The following is a 17,432-nucleotide window of genomic DNA, read 5'->3' as shown; positions in this document are numbered from 1 at the left end:
GTCAGTAACCAAGCACCACCCCAGTGGGATGGGGGAGATAATCAGAAGGGCAAAATAAAGAACACGCATCAGTTGAGATAAGAACAGTTTAATAACTAAATAAAACAGTAATATTACTATTATTAATAATAATGTAATGAAACAAAAAACAACGAGAGAGATGAAACCCAGGGAAAAAAACCCAACTGATGCAACTGCTTACCACCCACTGAACCTACGCTGTCAGTCTCCAAGCTGCAATCACTGGCCCTGCCTCGGCCAACTCCCCACAGTTAATATACTAATATGTTACAGAATATCACTTTGGCCAGTTTGGGTCATCTGTCCCGGGTGTGCCACTTCCCCTCAGTTTCTTGTGCCCCTGGCAGAGCATGGGAGGCTGGAGAAGTGGTTGCTGAAGAGTGCTTACACCAGTCAAGAACTCTAACATCAGTATGTTATCAATATTATGCTCATACGAAATCCAAGACACAGCACTGTACCAGCTGCTAGAAAGAAAATTAACTCTACCCCAGCCATAACCAGGACAGAGTTAAATATTCAAATAGTAACTCCAGAGTTCATGTATGCCATAGCAGAGTGGCTAAGAAAGAAATCAGAATGTCTTACTGAACACTAGAAGTATTCTAGAGAACTGAAAGGTAGCAATACTTCTACTAAGCCTTCCTGGCAAATTTGTTGCATCAGTAATTAAAAACAGAACACTAGAAAAATCTAGATTGCCATGATCTGATAAGGTCTAATGAGCACACTTTTTGCAAAGGAAAAATAATTATCATCTTAAGAGTCTTGGAATGTCTCCATAACATAAAAGAGAATTAGTTCACATAATTTATTAACACCTCTGACATGCCTCCAGCAAAGTCCCCCCCACAAGGCTAACAAAGAAACTAAGCAGTCCTAAGATGCAATGTAGTTCTACTCCCAGACAAAAAACTGCCAGGGAGACAAACAAGAAAAGCCTGAATAAATAATTTTCATTATGGCAAAAAGACTCAGCAGCAGAGATAAGAGGGCCTAAATAAAAAAACAAGGGTGGAGGTAGGGGGAAGAGGATATCAGCTTTGGAAGTTTGAAAGGGGTCTTGGGTAGGATAAAAAGTCCTATCTCTCTGTGTCCCTCCACAATAATACAATCCATCAACATGAAAACATTTTATGAAATAAATCTCTGACTACATAGCCAATCCCTCATCAAAATCTTTAAATTATAATGATTTTACTATTGTTGACCTTTTAAGTTTCCATGATTGATTTCACAGTTTCAAAACGTACATATTATGAGGCCTTGTGCCTGTAGCACAAGCCAAATTGACTTGTCCCTAATGTTAACTAATTACTTTATTAAATATATACATAAAAGCGTCATGTTCAGATGTTTTTCCTTGTAGCTTGCAGTTCTCCCTATTTCTGTATGGTAAAATTAGGTTTTGATTATACACCATACCTGAAACCCCAACTTTTTTTGCATGTCATTAATATTAATGCATTCCAGTTTCAACATGCTACTCCTTCATACCTCATTCTGGAGCTACATAATTAGGTAAGAGATACACGCAGGGACAAGTGTATATTGCAGGCTCTATACCAGCCAAGCACAAAGGTGAGCTTTACAGGAAACGTTTCATGTCAAAAAATACAAACAGACCGGCTGCTAGAAGAAATTTAAAGACGAGAAGGGAAAGCAGCAGCATCCGTGGAGAAACCGACAAGAAAAAAAAACAGAAAGAGACAGAAAACCACAGGAAGGAGAAGAATCAAAGCAAAATATACACATCACAAAAAAAGTTGATCAGGAAGCTCCTACTCTGCCACACACCCCAGGAACAAAAGAATGGAGCCCTAACGGCCGCCGCCGCCGCCGCCCCCCCCACGGGCCCTAACGGCCGCTACCGCCGCCGCCGCCCCCCCCTCCCCGGGCCCCAACGGCCGCCGCCGCCGCCGCCCCCCTCCCCGGGCCCCAACGGCCGCCGCCGCCCCCCCCCTCCCCGGGCCCCAACGGCCGCCGCCGCCCCCCCCTCCCCGGGCCCCAACGGCCGCCGCCGCCCCCCCCTCCCCGGGCCCTAACGGCCGCCGCCGCCGCCGCCGCCCCCCCCTCCCCGGGCCCTAACGGCCGCCGCCGCCGCCCCCCCCTCCCCGGGCCCTAACGGCCGCCGCCGCCGCCCCCCCCTCCCCGGGCCCTAACGGCCGCCGCCGCCGCCGCCGCCCCCCCCTCCCCGGGCCCTAACGGCCGCCGCCGCCGCCGCCGTCCCCCCCTCCCCGGGCCCTAACGGCCGCCGCCGCCGCCGCCGCCGTCCCCCCCTCCCCGGACCCTAACGGCCGCCGCCGCCGCCGTCCCCCCCTCCCCGGGCCGCCGCCGCCCCGAATGGTCGGTCGCCAGCTGCTAGACGCCCCCCTGCCCCTCCCGTTACCATGGTGGATCCACACTCCTTCCACCCAGCCCGACCCGCTTTCTTCTTTGCGCGCGCTCCGCTCTCATAGGCTGCCCGCTGCTGGCGTCATTTGTAAGCGCTCGGTACGGGGTGTGGCGAGGGGGAGGAAGTCTCTCAGAGAAGTGATGTTGGTCAGCATGGCGTCGTCAGACGTGGAGCGTAAGCGAAAGCAGCCCGAAGTGGCAGCGGCAGCAGCAGCGGTGGTGGAGGATGAGGAGGAGGACGAGGAGGAGCGCTGGGTTGGGCCTCTCCCGGGCGAGGCCGCGCAGGCGAAAAAGAGGAGAGGTAACGGGAGGAGTGGAGGCCCGTGGGGAGCCCGCCAGGCCTCTGCCGCGCTGCCCCGGCCCGGTGCGGAGCGCTGGGGCCGCCTCTGGGACGCGGGGTCCGCCGAGGGGGGCGGGAGGGAGTGACCCTGGCCCAGGTCCCGGCGCGGTGGCTCCTGGCAGCGGGGTGCCTCTTGGGCTGTTTCTCCGCGCCCCGGGGCGGGCAACGATGGGTGGGAGGGTGGAAGCTCGCCTGAAGCGGCGCCTCGTACGTGAAATGGCGAGTCGGTGGGGGGATTCCTTGGGTGCAGGGTTACAGGCCGGGAGCACCATGTTTCTGCTTTGTCTGGAGGGCGGGCTCAGGCCAAGAGGCCGTGGTTTGAAGCGCCTGCGTTGCTGAAGCCGCGTTACTCCTAGCTGTGGGGTTAACTGTTCTGGACCACTGCCATAAGCAGGAGGAGTAGGGGAAGCCACTGGGCAGTACATTTTGATAAACGGTATTGATGTGTCCAGCAGCTCACGGCTTTCTGGGTGTGCTTGTAAAGTAAATGTGCGTTCGACAATGTCCAATAGATGCAAACCTGCCGGTCTAGTAACGAATGCCCTCGCCCAGGTAGAAACGGTTAGGATCATCAGAGACAAAAGCAGAAAATCAGATTATTTGAGGTTGGCCAATTAAACAATGAAATAGGGAGGTACTAGCACTTATAATTTAAGCTGTGGTACCTATGTGGGACCTTGAATCTCTTGACAATAACAGGGTACATTTTGTTTTGGAAGAAAATGAGGTGTGAATGGCCATCTCTTCTCTGGCAGTAATTTAAAAATCGTTGTATTGGATTTTTTTTTTTTGTTTACATTCAAACAGCCGAGGTAATACTTACTTTAAAAGGGAGTATCTGTATGTGTTAAAGCAGAGTTTGGATGGCTTTAGTCTTCTAAGAATCTGTAAGTCTGACTACAAAGCTACACCGGAAACTCTGTTTATTGTTTGCACAAAACTGTAGCATGTTCTTGACTAAAATAGGAGGAAGCTATTAAAGAGTAAGTAAGTGAGAACAGAAGCTAGATGTACCTTTATGAAAAAAAAAAAAAGAATTTCCTGATTTTTGTTTTTATTTTGTTTAGTTCTTGAATTTGAACATGTTTATCTTGAAAACCTGCCATGTGCTTCGATGTATGAACGTAGTTACATGCACAGAGATGTCATTACACATGTAGCATGTACGAAGTAAGTGTCCTTTTTTTTCCCATTATATGTCATTGTCAGAGATGTATTTTTGTATACACTAGGAAGCTTTCATTTTAAAACTTTAATAACGGAAACTTACTGTGTCCAGAGGTGATATTTTATGGGGTTTTTTGAAAACTAAGTGCAAAGGAGAGGTCTCACTGAGAAGCAAGGTAAAAATTGTTTAGATAGATTTTAAGACCCTCTTTTAGTCTGTGTTGCAATGTGCAATATATACAGGAATAAGTGCAATTGGTGGCATCTGAACAAAATATGATTCAGCAGAACTGCACAGATTGAGGAGGTAGCTTTCTTTTCTTATATATGTAGAACACACACATAAACACACACACTTAAGTAAATAGTAACTACTGTGAAACCAGACCTAAAATAGGAGTAGAATTTATACAGTCAAAAGGGATAGTAGTATCTATTTCTGCAGTTCAGGCTGTTGACTTTTCATAGATTAATCCAGAGTGCATTAAAATACTTGTTTGCTTTTCCAGCATTGATAGTAGCCATTCAGACAGATTGTCACAGTAATTTGTTTGAAGTTCATTTTCTACACAGTGTTAATTATAGTGCAGATTACTGCCCAGGAGTGGTGTGAAAGTGTATCATCTTTTTGTTGTTGTTATTTTTCCTTTGTAATTGTAGGACAGATTTTATTATAACAGCCAGTCATGATGGACATGTGAAGTTTTGGAAAAAAATAGAAGAAGGGATTGAGTTTGTTAAACACTTCCGGAGTCACCTGGGTGAGAAGTTGCTTTTTTTTCTTTGAAGGACTTCACTTTTTCCTCCCCAATGCTCTTTGTCGTTTGAAGAGGCAGTGCAAATAAAGAGGAGAGGGGTTCTGGGATTCATTTACTGCAGTCAGGGATTAAATGATATCTACCTATATTCCTTTGGTCCCCTGTCCTGTTATATTTTGCTCCCAAACTGCAGGAGGGTTAGGGTGAAAATAAGACATGTGGGACGACTCCTGCACAGATCCTGTACACCCTTTGCGTTGCCTTGTGCCCTGCCTATGGGGAGAATGTCTAGGACATGAGGAAACTTTTGCTTTAAAAATAAGTGAACAAGGTACATAATGGGGTTAATAAAATCCAGAGAAGTTTAAAAATGTTTCCTTAAGTAAGGTTACCTTCCTCCCTTATCTTTGTTGTTGGTTTTTCCCCCTTGCAGTACAGAAAAATGGCTATTTTCATCTGCCACTATTGCAGTTGTAGAGTAAATTCTGTGTCATTGTCATGATTATCAGCTAAACTGCAATTTAGAATTAATTTTAACTCAATTTTCTGAGTTAGTAAGTACACATAGCTTTTCTGTGCTATGCTAAGCATTAAATAGGCTGGACAGAAAATGAGGTTCTTATTGCTATTAGAAATGATGTGCATAATGGAAAAAAGTTTGATAAGCAGACTGGTACAGTAAGAAAAATATTTAATAATAGGTAGTAAAAGTACTGTTCATTTTGGAGTTTTAAAAAAATGTTATGGTGGGTTCTTGATCTTAAATATCAGCTTCTTGTTACATACAGAAACAAAATGTGAGAACAAAGACTACCAAGCGAAAATAAGTATTCTGAAAAAATTATGGAAGGCTCATGTGTGGTAATAGCAGGACTGTAATAGGCTGTAGAGTTCTGCTGCTTTTTCTCTTTTGAGAGATGGAAGCTGAAGAACACAGAACTTTTTTTACTATATCGTAACGTTGTTCTCAATTTTTTTAAAGAAAAATAACTGCCATTATAATCTTTCGTTTGTGTAATGGGAAGTAGTTCATAATCATGTACCTGATTCTAAACAGCGATCCGTTACAAAGTGTTGTTTTGTGGTTTTTTACGTTTTTTTTTTTAATTCAAGTCAGGTGGTTCTTTAATTCAAAAAGGTGGAGAAACAGCTGAGAAAGAGGTTTAAACCTCAGTAGGTGTTTTTATGTAGAATATTGAAATGATGGATGTCCCTCTCCAGTGTCTTAATAGTATGTTAACTTTTTTAATAGGTGTTATTGAGAGTATTGCTGTTAGTTCAGAAGGGGCGTTATTCTGTTCAGTTGGAGATGACAAAGCAATGAAGGTGTTTGATGTAGTCAACTTTGATATGATCAACATGCTGAAACTTGGGTAAGTTCTTGAAAATGTGTGTTTGGGATTGTAAATGGGTTATTTTCCAAAAGTGAACTCTTTAATAAAGCAGCAAACAATATGCAGCTGAAGTATTAAGCATTGTCCTGAATAATCTTTCAAAATTTACTGTTTGTTGCTCTATGTTTGAGCAGATAGTTTCTGTTGACCTGCCTGAGAATTTTTTCATGGCTGTTTTTTCTCAGACTTGTAATGGTTAATGTAGAATCGTAAGTTCTGTGTAGTCTTTTCAGCTCACATTACCTGTGTTCCCTGCTTTGATAGGTATACACTGCTATATTGCGGGGCTGATCAGCTTTCTCTCTAATTCTTCAGATCTTTTCAGTTCTAACTAATCTATACAGTGTGTCTATCTGCAAATCCTCATGCTTTTATGCATCTGTCAGTGATCTGGAGAAGGACGCTATTTCTGCAGAAATTTTTGATAATCATGCATAGATCAATGGCACATCATATTTATTTATGTATTTATTTGATCCTGTTCTTGCTAGAGAACCTGAGACAAAGTTGCAGTTACATTTCTCTTCATAAGAATGTTTACCAGGCAAGCATTGAAAATCCAAATTATTAGTGCGCATTGCTTGTCAGTCCTTCAGTATCTATTAGTTTGATTTGTGAAAGTGTACTAAATATGAATTTTCTATGGAGACTGTATATTTTCTTTGTGGTCTGTCATCTAGTTTCTGAGTTCTGGTTCTCAAAATCTTTGCTTACAGACTTTTTTAAAAACAGATGTAACTTATATTAATGATCACATCTCTGTCTCATTTTATTTGTAGAGTATGTTTTTACTAGTAGCAATTGAGTTCCTTTTAAATGCATTCAGCATGCTTATTAAATATAGGGTGATTGTCTTTACTTACATCACTTTTTGGTGGGGTGAGTGGTTTTTGGGGTTTTGGTTTTTTTTTAGTTTGTTGGTTTTGGTTTTGTGGGGTTTTTTTTGCAACACCTAGTCGAACTTTTCTGTAAGTTTGTGGCAGAGGTTCAGCTGTCTTTGCACTGAAGCATTAATCAACATCAACAGATGGAAGAAAAATGCTATTGAGTCGTAGAAGTTGAGTAGTGATCATTAATGCCATTGTGCTACTTAGCTGGATTTCCATCCTTATTCTTCTTTTATACCCACCTTCCACCTTTGCTTTCTATCACAGCCTCTTTATAAATCATATGGGAGCAACAGAAATTGACCAAGCCATCCACTGAATTCCCTTGCTTGGAAAGGCTTCGTTATAACGCTGTGGAATTTTAGCAAGACTAGTAAATAAAGTTCAAAATTTACTTCTGATATTTGATTTCAAGTTTATAGCATAACTCAGTTCTTAACTAAGTAACATCAGTCCTTATTTCTCTCTTCCCCACCCCCTTCCACTCATTGTTGCAGGTACTATCCTGGCCAATGTGAATGGGTATATTGCCCTGGAGATGCCATATCTTCTGTTGCAACATCTGAGAAGAGCACAGGAAAAATATTCATATATGATGGACGAGGAAACAACCAGCCACTTCATGTTTTTGATAAACTCCATACATCCCCTCTTACTCAGATACGGTTGAACCCTGTCTACAAAGTAGTAGTGTCTTCCGACAAATCTGGAATGATCGAGTACTGGACTGGTACTCCTCACGAATATAAATTTCCCAAGAATGTGAACTGGGAGTATAAAACAGATACTGATCTATATGAATTTGCTAAATGCAAGGCTTACCCATCCAGTATAAGTTTTTCACCTGATGGCAAGAAAATGGCCACTCTTGGGTCTGACAGAAAAGTTAGAATTTTCCGTTTTTTGACAGGGAAGCTCATGAGAGTCTTCGATGAATCTCTGAGTGTGAGTTTGGTCTTGCTTCTCTTTTTTTTTTTTTGAGGCTTTTTCTCTACTTACTTGAATTTATTTACCAGCATATTCACATAAGTTATCTGTTTCTAAAGCTGAGCTTCCTTGCTATATTTTTCTTGCAGGAAAGGTTTTCTGTGTTCTTTTCCTTGCCTCTTGTATTGCTTTCCCCAGAATTAATTCTTAACTGATTTATGTTAGTTACGTAGTGAAACAGAGTTGTTGATTTTCATCTGTGTTTTCATACTGCTAGATTACTTTTTACTAGAAAGCAGTTATGGAAAATGCCCATTTCAAATAACATCATCATAATGAATTAAATTTGTCATCCTCTTAAGAAATTTGTTAGCTACACTCTTCTTTTTTTGCTTAAGCCTAGTGCTACCTACAGGGTCATTACTTGTATTTATTTTAATTTCTCAGTTAAGTTTGAGAGGAGTAGTCTCACTTGAATTCTTTATTTTCTAAGCATGTGGACCAGTGTTTTGCTGGATCAAAAGTTTAAGCTATGTTCCTGTAATAATAACTTTTCTTTTTTTCTGTAGATGTTCACTGAACTTCAGCAGATGAGACAGCAGCTACCAGACATGGAGTTTGGCCGACGTATGGCAGTTGAGCGTGAGCTGGAGAAAGTGGATGCAGTAAGATTAATTAACATAATTTTTGATGAAACTGGACACTTCGTTCTCTATGGAACAATGTTGGGCATTAAGGTCATAAATGTAGAAACTAACAGGTAAGTTCCAATGACATGCATTTAGATAAGCATGCTTACTTCAAAGTCTGTATTCAGCCAGATTTATAGTATATTTTAAAACTTTATATGACTGCGGGGGTGTCTAATCTTTTTTTGTTGTTCTTATCTGGGAGCCTTACATCAGACTGGAGATAAGATAGCCCCGTGCTTCCTAATGCATCATTGCAGTTTAAAGCTTAGTAAAATGAGGAGAAAACATGGCAAGCATACTTGTACTAAAAATGTGTAATCAGTTCATCTCTGGCTAACTGGATGTGATACCATAAAGTAAATGTGGATCATGTAGTTGGGATTGTATTCCATAAGGAGGCTGACTAGTAAATTATGTAGCAAGCTTGGTTAGTGAAACATCACAAAAACAATTAGTCAAAAACTATTTTGACAGTGTTATGGAATTTTGCTTTTGAGTCTTGCGGTCATAAGGAGACATTCTCTGCCTGTGAGCAGCTAACAGTGGTTACACCTTTTTTTACATCTTGTACTTCAGGTGTATTCGTATCTTGGGAAAACAAGAGAACATCAGAATGATGCAACTAGCTTTGTTCCAAGGAGTAGCAAAGAAACATCGTGCTGCAATCACTATAGAGATGAAGGCATCTGAAAATCCCGTTCTCCAGAATATCCAGGCAGATCCAACAATAATCTGCACAGCTTTTAAAAAAAATAGGTTTTACATGGTGTGTGTGGTTCCTATTTAAATAATTCCATTCTTGTATTGATGTTTTCTCTACATTATTTTTCATTCTTCTCCTTGCACCTTTCCAGTGCTTTTTGTCTTGAGTATTAGCAAACACAACTTTTCCAGAGGAGTTCCTTTATATTGCAAATATATTCTAGAATTTTTAGCTTGAACTAGCTCTAAACTGACTAGAAAGAGCTTTAATTTTTTTCATTATTGTTCAAGCAGTTAAATAGACTTGGATGGTTTGGGCTGTCTAAATTACGTTTCTCTGAGAAGGTTAAACACTTCTGTTCTAGTTGAAAAAAAATGCCCTGAAAGAAGAATATTTTTAAAAAAGCAACCAGATCTTATACTGATAAAGAAACAGTAATTGTGTGTATAAAATATGTAGTAAAAGTAATTAAATTCAGAGCAGCATCAGGGCTTGGTAGTACCAAGTGTCCTTAGTCAACTAATTACGACAGGAGTCATCTTCATGTTCACAATTCAGATTTTAGGTGAGGTGCAATGAATAAGCCAAACAGATAAGCAATTCCAGAGCGGTTAGTAGCTGATCTGGGATGTGATCACCACAGAGGTTAGAGACCGGGGTGTCTGTTGTTACTTGTGCTTGAATTTGATCATGTTTTCTGTTGGAGCAAGAGAGTATCCTTTCTAAAGTTTTGTGTGGTTAATGTGTGGCATATAATGGAACACACTACACTACTCTGATTTGAGAAGGGAGGAGGAAGAGATAAAACCTGGATACATTACTCACTGTTAGAGAAAACATGACTATGCATGTAGAAAGACTAGTGATTGTCATTTGATATGTAAGTGTACTACTCACTTAAGCAGATGCTTGTGTACTCGCATATTGTATGTTTTCCTGTAAGTACTATGAAAATTACATTTCTGAGATGTCTCCTGTTTTGAGTTAAATTTGCTGTTTTCCTATAGTTTTGCATTAATGCAGTATTGGAATAAGAGGATTTAGTTTGACTTTGTAGTGAAGCTAAGAGTTTTGTGATGAAACCTGCCAGTTTTGTCTGAATATAATGGAACAACTTGATATCCTGCCATCTTTTTTTTTTTTTTTTTCAAGAAAAGATGCTGAACTACTGTGGGTCTTCTGTTGAAAAGGGGAGCAAGTTTGAAGATAATGGATTATAGAAAGTTACTTGGATTTGCATGTAGCTGTACTGGAATTTGTGACTGGAAATGCTTATAACGCACAGCGCTGAAATACAAGGATAGACTCTCTATGAGTTCTCTTCCTGCATTTCAAATCTAGTTGAGTGTTTAGCAGGTTGAATAATCACATTGACGTCTTGGGTGCAGAGCAGTGTGTAAGATAAGGGATAAAAAGAGAAAAACGAAGAGCTAACCTTCTGTTCTTTTGTTCTTCAGTTTACTAAACGTGAACCAGAAGATACAAAGAGTGCAGATTCTGACAGAGATGTGTTTAATGAGAAACCTTCTAAAGAAGAGGTCATGGCAGCCACTCAGGCAGAAGGTCCCAAAAGAGTTTCAGACAGCGCCATCATCCACACAAGCATGGGAGATATTCATATCAAACTTTTTCCTGTTGAGTATGTATTTGGTAATTCTTCTGTTATTTTGTCTTTCCTTTCTTCTCTGCTTTTTGGTGGCAGTATCCAAGACTTATATTTCAGACCAGGAATAATGCTTTTTCTTCCCCTTTTTCTACTGTCCTTGTTTCCTGACAGTTTCTTAATACATCAAGCCAGGAACAGGACTCTTGACAAACACAAATAAAGTAGGGTAAAAATAGGTCTAAATAACTGCTGGGGCACAGGGATTTTTAAATTATTTTTGTTTGTTTAATTATTGGTTCAGGGGTTTTATCCCTTTCTTAACTTCCATTCTTTCTCTAAACTGCAGATGTGGATAGGTCGTCATGATCTGTGTAAGCTACCTATTACTGCAAGGCAGTGCTGTTTGAGTCCATCTCGAAAAAGAATGATGTTGGCAGCAGCAGTCAGTTTGGCAGTAGGTCTGTGTAAGCTGGGGGCATAGTAGCTTGCAACTTCCATATGTGGGCATTGTACTACACTTTATGTTATGGGAGCTCCTTCTTGGGCAACATAAAATTTGTACTTATAATATTATTGCTGTGTATATCCAAAACCAAGCATATAATTGAAAGTTTTATGCATGACAATTGTTAAAGCTATTTTGTCAGCATCTCTCCTTTGTGATGATAGTGTGTGCTAAGGTTTTGTTATGAATCAGTAAATTTATATAATATACTATATTGCCATACATTGAAACTTAAGCCATTTAAGTGTAGTCCATGCTTCTCCAAAAACAAGTTCATGTTTTTGTCATAAGCGCAGGTGAGGCGACGCAATCTCAGTTCTGCTCTGTAGGGCTGCTAGTCTTTTATCGCTCTCTTTACCAATGTCTCCTTACTGCAGCTATATGCTACTAGGGCCTTATGTAACATGACAGGCCTTGCCAGTGAGTGACTGGCCAAGCTACGTTATTGCTGACTTCAGTTTCTAATTCTCATGCCAGTCGATCACTATATTTGCATGCATAGTATTGCGAGGTGCTTCACTGCAATGTTTCACATGCAATTTTAAATTAAATACAGTATTACCAGGCTTGGCTATTGTTAGGTTTGTCCTTTCTTGATCTAGTATTTCCTCCCAGCTGAGCTTTGTATTTAAAATCTCTAAGATGAATGTGATTAAAAATTTAGAGGTGCATACAGGATATGGTTTTGTATGCCCTTTAAATCTTTGGCCATGTGCTCATGGAATCAAGTTGTGAATGACTATGTACTTACTGCTCAGTGGAACTGGGACTATAATCTCGTCTGTTCCACTGGTTAAGCCATTGGTGCTCTGTTTCATGAGATGGTTTAGAGTATCACTAAGCCCAAGCTCTCACTGTTCCTTGTCACAGCTAAAGTACCTCTACAGCTATGGGCTCAACTTAGCTATTTTCTCCTTTACTCAGAAAATGTATGTGACTGCATAAAGCTGTCATTGTAGATCTACCCTGGCTACTAATCCATCTTCTAAAACCAGTGGAAGAGCTGTCACAAAGAATTTTCACTCTGGTGACAAATCTCTCAAAAGTAAAAGATTAAGTCACAAAGGTGAAGGGGTTGTTTGTTGGTTTTTCACCTTTTTATTCCATCAACAGTAACAGTCCACCTCTTCACCCTGCTTCTGATGATTGTGAGTAGTTTCAGAGGAGGATAACTGACTGCTGACTGCAAGTTCTATGATATTAAAACATTGCATTTTTAGATTTCACTTCTTGTATACAACACTGGACACCTTACATACATAGCTTCACAGAATTATAGAGGTAAAAGAGTGAACCATTTTCCGCTTATGGAGCGTACACTCCTTCCTTAAATTGACTTTGTGCGCAAACTATGTACATAGAAAGCTGGAGAAGGAACATCTAATCAGTAGCGCCTTGACCTAGGCTTTTATGAAATAGGTTTGGTTCCTGACTGTCATGGTTTAACCCCAGCCGGCAGCTAAGCGTCACCCAGTTGCTCACTCACTCCCCCCACCCCATGGGATGGGGGAGAGAATCGGAAGGATAGAATTAAGAAAATTCATGGGCTGAGATAAAGGCAGTTGAATAGGTAAAACAACAGCCATGTGTGCAAGCAAAACAAAAGAAGGAATTCCTTCACTACTTCTCATTGGCAGGCAGGTGCTCAGCCATCTCCAGGAAAGCAGGGCTCCATCATGTATAACGGTTACTTGGGAAGACAAACGCCATCACTCTGAATATCTCCCCTTTCTTCTTTCCCCAGCATTATATAGTGAGCATGATGTCTTATGGTGGGGGATATCCCTTTGGTTAGTTGGAGTCAGCTGTCCCAGCTGTATCCCCTCCCGCCTTCTCGTGCACCCCCAGCTTTCTCATTGGTGGGGTGGGGTGTGAGGAGCCTCTGTAAGCACTGCTCCCCAGTAATGAAAATACCGCTATGTTACCAACACTGCTGCCACCTTGCTGTGTAATCATGCAACTTCATGTGCCTCAAGTTTTTTTGCTTCCAGCTCTGGGTTTGAGGAGGTGGGAATTTGTTTTTTCCTTATTTGATGAAAGCTCATTCTACCATGTACTGAAACACTGGTCAGTACAACAGCTCAGCTGAAATCTTTATGGCTTTGCCACCATACAATTAAATATTTATTGTAGCCTGTATTTTCTGCTCTGTGATCATAGGTGCCCCAAAACAGTGGAAAACTTCTGCGTGCACAGCAGAAATGGTTATTACAATGGACACATATTTCACCGTATCATCAAGGTAACTTGTAAAAAGTTAATTTTGTGTTGGTTTAGATAATGTACCTTTGTGGTCAGTCCTTTCTTTCATTTCCCTTTGGCACAAAGGATTTCTGGAGCGGCTTCAGAGTTCCCTGTAAAGTCTGAACAACTCCAAAGTTCTAAACAGCTTTATCACTTACTTAAGTTGTTTAATAGCTGTTCTGCAACTGACAAGGTAGAAGAAATATGAAAACTGAGAGAGATCAATTCAACAATCCTGCTTGAATAAAGACTTTGTTTCATGTCAGAAAGTATTTCTTGTAAGGCTTCTTATTTCTGTTCCACCAGAATCAAGCTGATACAGCCTAAGTGTTTGCAGCAGGTCAGGTAGTCAGGCTTCTGTCCTTCACTAACTAGCAGGAACAGTGAGTAAGCTTGTTTCTTTCACAAGTACTCAATTATCACTTAAAGAAGCCCTGAATGCTTTGACCCTTATCCACAGCATTTTAACACTTACATTTTGTTGAAAGGTTTGAAGTAAGATTGAAAACAATGCCACCTGGCATAAAACACTTATTTTTTTTTTTTTTATTCTGTGTGATGATGTAATAACATTTAATTTCTATGCAGGGTTTCATGATTCAGACTGGTGACCCAACTGGTACAGGAATGGGAGGTGAAAGTATTTGGGGAGGAGAATTTGAAGATGAGTTTCATTCAACTTTGCGACATGACAGACCATACACGCTCAGCATGGCTAACGCAGGACCAAATACTAATGGATCCCAGTTTTTTATAACAGTAGTGCCAACTGTAAGTGATACTAAAAGCTCAATTTAAGGCCTGAGATGCTAACTAGGTAGTAAAAAAAATTTTTCTGATGAAAAAAGGAATACACTAGTACTATGTAAATAATCTTTTGTTATTTTGCAAATAAATGCTGCACACAGCAATGTAGGCTTCACTGAGACTGTTCTTTAAGAAACAGAAAATTATTTTTGTCAGTTTTGATCAGGAGCCCTCTTGCCTTTAACTGGAGTAAGGGTGATATCAAATTCTTAGTAAATCAGACATACTGCAACTGTGTATTACTAGGGTATTTTATATTAATATACTGGTTTAAACTTGATGGAAACCTAGCTATTGCTTAGACTGTTTGAAGTTTGGTGGTTGGACTTGATGATCCTAGAGGTCTTTTCCAACCTTAATGATTCTATGATTCCAAGTTTTTGGATATGGTGCCAGGATGACTCCTTAATATTTCCTAATTATAGCTGTACCAAGAAGCCAATATTTAGGCCTGAAGATTTCATTTGATATGTGTACAATTTCAGAGCCAAAAAAAAAAAAATTTTGGTGTGTGAATCTAACGGATACAAAACAAACATTAAAACCTACACTTAGAGAAACTGCATTCTTATAGCACTTATTTAAAAATCATGAGTGTCTCTAAAAAAGCACTCATCTACCATCATTTTGAGGCTTATTAAGTTATATCAGTGCCAGTATTCAGACTGCTCATTGAGCATACTGTATGAGTATGACTTTGCCAGTCCCAAATACTACTTAATTCACTTACTGTTCAGCTTTGAAAATACCATGCAATAGACTGAAAGAGCATTTCTGTGAACTGACAATACACTTTAAACTATGAAATGCTACTGCATTGCTAGAACTTGACCCCTGTAGTGCTTCAAGAAAACAGTTGAAAAGGTGAGTTTAAATGCATATGAATATGCATTAGCTGTGATCTAATGTTTACTTACATGCTAATATTTACATGGTGCTAAATTTCATAGTCTGGACATAGAAGATGCATCCATGTCCACTTTTCTAGGTCAGGGTCTGGTTTGGTACCTAACCTACATGCTGCTTTCTATTTTAATATGCTTTTTCTTTTCCCTCCAGCCATGGCTAGACAACAAGCACAGCGTGTTTGGACGGGTGACTAAAGGAATGGAAGTTGTTCAGAGAATCTCAAATGTGAAAGTCAATCCCAAAACTGACAAACCCTATGAGGATATCAGCATCATTAATATCACAGTGAAGTAAGCTACGTATTGAAGGTTCCAGCTTCAGCAGAAAAAACTTGGCATGACGGGACCGAAAAAGAACAGAAACTTTTTTGGCAATTCCAAGATTTAAGAAGTGCCAGGACAGAGCAGTCACCAGTTCTACAATTTTAAATGTACCTAAAGTGCCCACAGTCTGTATTTCATACGATCATAGAGTGGTTTAGGTTGGATGGGACCTTTAAAGGTCATCTAGTCCAACCCCCTTGCAGTGAGCAGGGACATCTTCAACTAGATCAGGTTGCTCAGTGCCCCTTCCAACCTGACCTTGAACGTTTCCAGGGATGGGGCATCTACCACCTCTCTGGGCAACCTGTGCCAGTGTTTCACCACCCTCATTGTAAAAAGCGTCTTCCTTCCTTCCAGTCTAGATCTACCCTCCTTTAGTTTAGAACCATCACCCCTTGTCCTGTCATAACAGGCCTTGCTTAAAGAGGTTGCCCCCATCTTTCCTGTAGTCGGCCTTTAAGTACTGGAAGGCCTTAGTAAGGTCTCCCCGCAGCCTTCTCTTCTCCAGGCTGAACAACCCCAACTCTCTCAGCCTGTCCTCATAGCAGAGGTGCTCCAGCCCTCGGATCATTTTTGTGGCCTTCTCTGGACCCGCTCCAACAGCTGCGTGTCCTTGCACTGAGGGCTCCAGAGCTGGACACAGCACGGCAGGTGGGGTCTCACCAGAGCAGAGTAGAGGGGCAGAATCACCTCCCTTGACCTGCTGTCCATGCTGCTTTTGATGCAGCCCAGCATACCGTTGGCTTTCTGGGCTGTGAGTGCACATTGCTGGCTCACGTCTAGCTTTTTGTCCAGAGGTACCCCAAATCCTTCTCAGCAGGGCTGCTCTCAATCCCTTTACCCCCCAGCCTGTATTGATATCGGGGATTACCCTGACCCCATTTCTGATAACTTTTTATTGTAAATTAAAACAGCTGTGTGTTTCTTTTACAAAGTCTGCTGTTTTTCTTGCATCTCTTCTATGCAAAACTAAAGATAAAAACCTACACCATGTCTCATGACAGCGTTTATAAAATAGGATCAGGGTGTAGTTTGTAACTTCAGGTTTATTTGCATCTTTCATGTCTAATTAATACTTCTCAAGGTATTGAAATCTGACAGAGGGAAAAGGTCAGAAATCCTAAGCTAAGTAAACTCTTATATGTATGTGCATCAAAAATCAGATTTAGGTTATGATACTGTTTGCTATGACAAGGTTTGTAATCTACCTCTCCCCTTTAAAACTGGTTGTGTATGTCTTCTGCGTCCAAGAGCAATGATCAGCTCTTGGAATGCCAGTGTGTAAAGTCCTGTGCAACTCATTTGTCATTGCCAATAATGTTTGTTTTTTTCTTTCAATGTCTGCTTTCTCATTATTTTTAACCTGGGGAGTCTGTTTATGGCCTCATTTTTATCCAAAGCCCTACAAACATTACTACTTCTACTGAAATACTTAATTGAGATGATTGCCATAATTTATTTTAAACTAAGCTTGTCAGGTGTTCCTGATGCAGTCCTCAGTGACAGCTCAGACAGCTTCTCAAACTGTTATGAATCTGTGGCTAGGTACGGTCCTGTCACTATGTTGGACAGTGAAGTCTACTCTAAATACCATAACGCTGACTGCTTACATTCCCATACCACCCCTCACTCATACAAGGCTGAGGAGTTTACAGTTCTGGTAACTTCATTCATGAAATGAGATGTGATACATGCTAATCAAATTCAGTCCCTCAAAAGCTGCTACCACTAGGAAGCTGATTGTCAGTGAGACAA

At 40.9% G+C, this 17,432-nt stretch overlaps 2 protein-coding genes across 3 annotated transcripts in view; one reads left to right on the top strand and one right to left on the bottom strand.

The window, feature by feature from the left end:
• CENPK (centromere protein K) overlaps positions 1–17,432 on the bottom strand; it is a 550,311-nt gene that overhangs the window by 27,227 nt on the left and 505,652 nt on the right. The window contains exon 1 of one of the 2 annotated variants that reach the window (XM_075078877.1): positions 2,411–2,492. The exons of the other annotated variant lie outside the window; for it this stretch is intronic. Within the exon in view, the coding sequence (XP_074934978.1) occupies positions 2,411–2,413 (3 nt within the window). The 5' untranslated portion in view covers positions 2,414–2,492. Of the gene's footprint in view, positions 1–2,410; positions 2,493–17,432 lie in introns of those variants that run through there. 2 annotated transcript variants of the gene reach the window in all.
• PPWD1 (peptidylprolyl isomerase domain and WD repeat containing 1) lies at positions 2,557–17,015 on the top strand. Its single transcript, XM_075078863.1, has 11 exons — positions 2,557–2,716; positions 3,823–3,925; positions 4,583–4,683; positions 5,933–6,053; positions 7,459–7,906; positions 8,458–8,648; positions 9,157–9,346; positions 10,741–10,922; positions 13,555–13,636; positions 14,227–14,409; positions 15,505–17,015. The coding sequence occupies exons 1-11, from the start codon at positions 2,557–2,559 to the stop codon at positions 15,646–15,648; spliced, it is 1,905 nt and encodes a 634-aa protein (XP_074934964.1). The 3' UTR covers positions 15,649–17,015.

This window comes from Phalacrocorax aristotelis, chromosome Z, assembly GCF_949628215.1.
Source record: "Phalacrocorax aristotelis chromosome Z, bGulAri2.1, whole genome shotgun sequence".
NCBI lineage: Eukaryota > Metazoa > Chordata > Aves > Suliformes > Phalacrocoracidae > Phalacrocorax > Phalacrocorax aristotelis.
This window is presented reverse-complemented; position numbering and strand designations above follow the sequence as displayed.

Bases quoted from the DNA above. Each gene is read 5' to 3' on its own strand.
- PPWD1 (XM_075078863.1), top strand. From the start codon at position 2,557: ATGTTGGTCAGCATGGCGTCGTCAGACGTGGAGCGTAAGCGAAAGCAG. The intron at 3,926-4,582 runs GTAAGTGTCCTT...TTGTAATTGTAG, and splicing joins ACACATGTAGCATGTACGAA to GACAGATTTTATTATAACAG. The intron at 9,347-10,740 runs GTGTGTGTGGTT...TTTGTTCTTCAG, and splicing joins AAAAAAATAGGTTTTACATG to TTTACTAAACGTGAACCAGA.